General features: G+C 39.5%; 1 protein-coding gene across 1 annotated transcript in view; it reads left to right on the forward strand.

Annotated features, from left to right (window-relative positions):
* PNN (pinin, desmosome associated protein) overlaps window positions 1–6,349 on the forward strand; it is an 11,829-nt gene that overhangs the window by 1,795 nt on the left and 3,685 nt on the right. The window contains exons 2-6 of the mRNA XM_009993944.1: window positions 12–115; window positions 1,733–1,801; window positions 2,907–2,979; window positions 3,064–3,158; window positions 5,029–5,104. Of these exons, the coding sequence (XP_009992246.1) occupies window positions 12–115; window positions 1,733–1,801; window positions 2,907–2,979; window positions 3,064–3,158; window positions 5,029–5,104 (417 nt within the window). The remainder of the gene's footprint in view (window positions 1–11; window positions 116–1,732; window positions 1,802–2,906; window positions 2,980–3,063; window positions 3,159–5,028; window positions 5,105–6,349) is intronic.

Genomic DNA, 6,349 nt, shown 5'->3' on the forward strand with positions numbered 1-6,349 from the left:
GGTCGGGGCAGGCCCCGCTAACAGCGTCCGCCCTCTCTTGCAGGCCCCCTCAGAACAGACTGTTAGCCCTCACAGGCCCTGGTGGAGGTAGAGGGCGTGGGAGCTTATTGCTAAGGTAAGGAGCTGCAGAAATGCGCCGGGAGGTTTCTTTCGCTCTGCCCTGGCACCGGTTTGCTCTCCTGACGCTGTTAGCTTTCTCGTCTGATGCCGTTGCTCATTGTGCTGCTGTTTCAGCCAGCAGACACCAAAACTGGCCTACAGGGCATTTGGGATTTTGTGTCACCACCTGAAATGTAAAGTACCTCCTTATTATGAGTTGTAACAAGTTTAAACTGGTGATGTTCCCATACCGTTTCAGCCGTTAGCCTGAAAAATAAGGGGAAACATCAAAGTTAAGGAAGGTGTTGCATGGTATTTGAGACCTTGTCTCTCTGAAATTGTTGAAAATCAGTTTCTCAGCAATAAAAAACTGGTAGCTTTTCCAGAAAGAACTGAGAGCATTGAAGTTGACAGGAATTCTGAAACACATGTAGGTAAAACCACTAGTGTTTTCTTGTAGGTTTGCCCTTTTTCCCTCCTTCCCCCCCCTGCCCTCCACCTCAAGTAGAATGAGAAGGCCCATTTTTGTTCAGTAGTTCTTTTTTAATGGGGTATGTAGTGGATTTAATACTTCTGGAAAATCATTGCAAATATGAACACGTGAGCATCGTGGGGCTCTTCATTTCAGTGTACCTATTCATTAAGTCAGTGCAGAATCATAGAATCGGTTTGGTTGGAAAAGACCTTTAAATTCATCAAGTCCAACCGTTAACCTAGCAGCTCACTGCCAAGTCCCCCACTGAACCGTGTCCTGAAGCCCCACATTGACATGGCTCTTTAAGTATCTCTGGGAATGGTGACTCCACCTGTCCCAGTGCCTGCTGAAGCTTTTAGCAAATAAATGTTTCCTAATATCAAATCTAAATCTTCCCCAGCACAGCTTGAGGCTGTTTGCTTTTGTTCTCCTGCTGGTTACCTGGGGAAAGAGACTGACCCACAAACCTCCCCCTTCCCACTGCAGCCTTTTTTTCAGGCAGTTGTAGAGAGTGATAAGGTCTCCCTTCAGCCTCCTTTTCTGCAGGCTAAATGACTGCAGTTCCCTCAGATGCTCCTCATAAGGCTTGTTCTCTACACCCTTCACCAGCTTTGTTGCCCTTCTCTGGACACACACCAGCACATCAATGTCCTTCTTGTAGTGGGGGGTCCAAAACTGAACACAGTAGTTGAAGTGCAGCCTCACCAGTGCTGAGTACAGGGTACAGTCTCTTCCCTAGTCTGATACAAGCCAGGATGCCATTGGCCTTCATGGCTACCTGGGCATACTGCTGGCTCATATTCAGCTGCCTATCAATCAGCACCCCCAGGTCTTTTTCCTCTGGGCAGCTCTCCATCCTGTAGCTTTGCATGGAGTTGTTGTGACCCAAGTGCAGGACTCAGCACTTGGCCTTGCTGAACCTCGTACAATTGGCCTCAGCCCATCGGTTCAGTCTGTCCAGTAAATTGAAGTTTGAATTAGTTGGTTCACAACCAGTATGTTTTAATGTCTTGTTGCAGTAGTAACAGTAAAGGATGATAGAGCTCAATAAAACTTAGATCATGACCACAAAGCCAAAATACAGTTTGGTTGTGCACACTTAAGGTGGACCTGGGGTTAGCCTAACTTATTTTGAGATCGCAAGTGTTTTCCTTTTAGGCGTGGATTCTCGGATAGTGGAGGAGGACCCCCAGCCAAGCAGAGGGATTTTGAAGGGGCAACCAGTAGGTAAGTGTAAAAACTGATGCAGGGATGTATCTTTTTCAGAATGAGAATTTGTAACAGAAAATTTAAAACACTTAGATTCAATAACTTGATATCTGATGACTGTCACTGTGTTCTTCAGAGACTGCATGTTCAAGACTTTTTGGAAATGTTTTTAGATTATAGCAATTGACTGTGGTGAATTTTATTTTTTTGTTTTCATACCTTAGAGCAATATTAAAATTATAGCAACAATAGAAAGATACAACAATGCGAAGATTGTTGGAATTTTCTGGTTTGCTTTGTGTACAATCTGCTATATTATAGTCTACTTAGTGGATGCAATTTGTTTTACAGTAGACACAATTTGACTTTTGAGAGAGATGTCTCGTTCAATAAATCAAATTGATATTGTGTGACAATAGACTCGCACTTTGAGCTTTCACATCTGGATGCAGATCCAGCAGATGTGACTGATTATAGTAAGCTTTAATCTGTGGTCACTTACATGCAGTGGTAGTTCCTGACTAGATCAGGGCTTGCTTCTGATTTGCTGAGTTAGTGCAAAATGAATACTTTGAAATGTCTTTCCCAGTAGTCAAGTGCTGTGCCACAGAGCTCAGAGTTAAAGGTGACAGTAACTTTTCTTTAACACACAGCCTGGTTGTTCATCCAGGTTCTCAGTTCCTAAGTGTTCTGCCTCTCCTCACCTGTTTTCTAGGTATTTGGCTAGGTAATTTAGCATTTCCCCTTTGACAAATCATACCAATCTTACATCTTGATGCATTTAAATCTGTCTCGTGATTCCCTTATCACAAGACAGATTGCCATTGTAGAGATTCTAGAATTGAAATATTCCAAATAATAAATTCCGAAGGTATTCTGAAAAGTCAAATATGATAGTAAATGTGAGCTCTTCTGCTTTATGTTACTGTACAAGTAGTGTTAAACTGTTATCTTTCAGTGATATTTACCAACAGGAGATTCTGTCTGTAAAATGCTACTTACTGGGCATTGGAACAATGGAGAGATTTTCCCTGGAAGTGTTGGTTCTTCTGCCTGGATATGTTGGCTTGTATTTTTCTTGTGCTAGTGCAGACAGTGACCACTAATGCTTTTCTTGCCTCAGGCTGGGTGGAGAACGTCGGACAAGAAGAGAATCACGCCAAGAAAGCGACGCAGAGGATGATGATATTAAAAAGGTAATCTGTGATAAATGGAGCTGTGCAGGAAGAAATGTGCTTATCTGGAACACAAACAAAATAGCTTGTTTTCTTCTGTTGTAGCCAGCGTTGCCATCTTCTGTTGTTGCTACCTCCAAAGAGCGAACACGTCGAGACCTTATACAAGACCAAAATATGGATGAGAAAGGAAAACAAAGGTATGCGGAAATCTCTTAAGCACTGAAGTGGTACTGCTGAGTGCTAGCATAGGAAGTAGCTTTAGATTTTAGAAGTATCTTACAGATGCTATTGCATATCAAAGATTATGTTAAAGATGTTATAAATAATTATATAAAATAGATTTTAAAAAATTATTCTCTCAAAATACTTCACAACAATAACATCATTCACTTCATGTAACTGACAGGGGTTCTACTTCTCAGGCCACCTACAGGAATAGGTTTGATATTGCTACTGTAACTGATTGTCTTTGAGTAAGACAGAAATACATATAGGCTAATATACTGGGCTGCTGTAACTGTCTTGCATCGTTTATTTTGTTGGCTGAAGGATGCTTTTGGGTGTGGGTTCCTTTCCCTTTTATAATTCAGTGGTTCCATCACGTTTCTTTTACTACTTTGAGATTCATGATTGTGTGTACAGTCTGACTTTCCCTTTGCCTGCTTCTTTTTAGATTCCTCCTATGCTTATCTCCTTTTTCCTATATTTTATTTTTGTTGGAGTAGCTTGTAAAAATCTTTGCTGAAATGCAGTCTTACTGGAAAGAGATGTTGGAAAAACAAATCTGCGGCTTTGTGGACTCCATCCACTTCAGTCTGTAGCTCACTTGGTGCAATAATAATCTACACCTCAAATAAAAAGATTGAGAGCTGGAATAAGGAACTATATAGAGAGCTTCTCTATTAAGGACTCCAGATGAATTGGCACAAAAAAGACAACTTTGCATGCTTCTTTTACAGTTACATTGCCACTAGCAGACTGCTGTTGCTTCCATCACCAGTTTCCAGCTGCTTTCCTCACAGACTTTCAAAATTCCTAGAGCTTCAGGAACTAAAAATTTGTTTCCTCAGAATTGTAGTTTTACTGTTCAGCACTTCAGTAGTCTTCTGAGGAGATGAGAGCCAGTAGTGATCTCTCTGTGACTTGCAGTGGGAAGAGGTTCTTTAAGAGGACAGCATCCACTGAATTCTTGATCTTGCTCAGTGTCTTCTGGGATGTCATTCATACACAAATACACTTCAAATAATCTCTCTCAAGACTTAATTTGTTTCTATTGTTTAATATACAGGTACTTCTACCTTTCCATGTTAGGTTTGTGCCACTGTAGCAGAGTGGTACCAAGTGAAGAGAGTAGCATTTCCTTTCTCTCTTAGTGGGGTAAAAGTTGAAGGCGAGTAAGAAAGTCTGCCTCTTGCTGTAAAGGCTTAATTTGGGATTAAATTGAAAGAAAAAGTGAAATTCAAGAAATCAGTTGTTCAGAAGAAGGGAATTACTTGAAGAATTTTAGCTTAAGTTTTCTCAAAATACAACTTAATGGGATGAAAGCAAGTCTGGTTTCATCCCACAGTGCAGTGTCTCATAGCAGAAGATACTGTTAGGCAAGCTGTGACAGATAAGCTTTTCTTCCCCTGTGGCTCCACTTCTTCTTAATCCTCTGAGTTGGGTGGGGGGGTATGTTTTTCAGAAAGCCCAATGACCTTCCCGTTCACTGCCTTATTGATAGCTCACACTGTATTTACTCAAACTTTTCTTCTGTACTCTCTAATTCTTTTTTATAAATATTTCCTTACTGTCAGTATTGCCAGATGTAAAATGTGCAGACTTCCAATTTTCCCAGGGCTAACTGTGCTGTGTTCTGGATAATACCTGTGTCTTACTCTTAAGCAAAATACGATATGTCACTGTAAATTATATCCCTGACTGTTGGCACAGTTGCTAGTGGCCTTTAGTAATACTGAACCTTTAAAAATAAATGTCTCTGAGGTGGAAAGTTTCTCTGATTGTTTATGCAAGTAAAACTCTTAGTACTTGAACTGAATCTAAAACTTCTTTTTTGTTTTTATTCAGGAATCGACGTATATTTGGCTTGTTGATGGGCACTCTTCAAAAATTTAAGCAGGAGTCCACAGTTGCTACTGAAGGGGTACTTATTTTTAGTTCTATCAGATTGTAAATAATAAAGCAAAATTGTGTGGTAAAGCTACTTCAAATAGGTACTAAAATTTCCCAAGGTGTAGGTTGCAGCTGCAACAAATTGGTAAGAGTTCATGTAGCCTTTTGTTTTGTTTAGTTTAGTGCAATTGGAGTGGGGGGCAGGAAAGGGACTCTTACCAAATTCATTACTTTACAACACTATTTCTGACCATTGCAGAAGTGAAAAGGCAACTTCTGTTGATTTTGGTTTTAATCACTGAACATTTTTAAAACATGTATAACACTACATAGATTATCCTTTTTTTCTTGTTTACACAATTTGCAAATCATTTCAAAGTAAATGATGTTTAATCATGTAATTGTTTAATAGGTCATAGGCTACTTCTGTAAATAATGGAGATTGGCTATTGCTGAAGCAGTGCCCACCCTGATGTGTTCCAGATACTTAAATTATAACTAAGTACACAGAAATATATAGTTGTATTACGCTATCTTTTTGATTACAAATGGCTTTCCCCTCCTTGTATAGATAACAGTAATTCACATTTTTAATAAAAGGATATGTGACTGTACTGAAGTGAAGGCTCACATAGCTTAGTGGTAAATCCAGAAAACTTGTATGTAGGATGGTGGTAACTTTATTCCTAGTATGCCCTTTTAAATGGTGAAGGGTGTGATATCTTTACTGTTGTCCTAAATGGGTTATTCAGTTAATACTAATAACCTTTAGATAAAAAATAGTGTTTGAAAGGTCTGCTTTCAGCAGTCTGGTCAAAGGAGGTACAAAGTCTTTAACCTAAAACCTTTTTTTTCTGTAGTGTTAGCATAGCTGGCTTGCAGTGTTGGTATCGATTACTTTCAGATTCAGTATTCGGATATCCTGCTGTTTTATCTAACTTGTTATGTAGCACATGGGAAAGGACCAAAGTTCTCTGTTGCCTGCTTTCCTTTAGAACGAGAAACTATTGATTACTTTTTAGAAACATGGAGTCCTTGTCTAATTTATAATAGTATGTGTTTGCATGAAGAGACTTTAGGAGTTACTGCAATTCGCAACGTTTTTCTGGGAATTTTTGTAGACATTGTTCTCTTTATACTAAAAACTTAATATAAATCAAAGTGGACACTTGAGGAGTTTTATGACAAAGCTATTTTGTTGTCCAGGCACTACATTTTTTTTGTTAGGCAACTGTTGTACAATCTGAGCAAATGTCTGTCTCAGACATCCAAACAG

Source organism: Chaetura pelagica, unplaced genomic scaffold (assembly GCF_000747805.2).
Source record: "Chaetura pelagica isolate M959 unplaced genomic scaffold, ChaPel_1.0 scaffold11, whole genome shotgun sequence".
In the NCBI taxonomy this organism is placed as follows: domain Eukaryota; kingdom Metazoa; phylum Chordata; class Aves; order Apodiformes; family Apodidae; genus Chaetura; species Chaetura pelagica.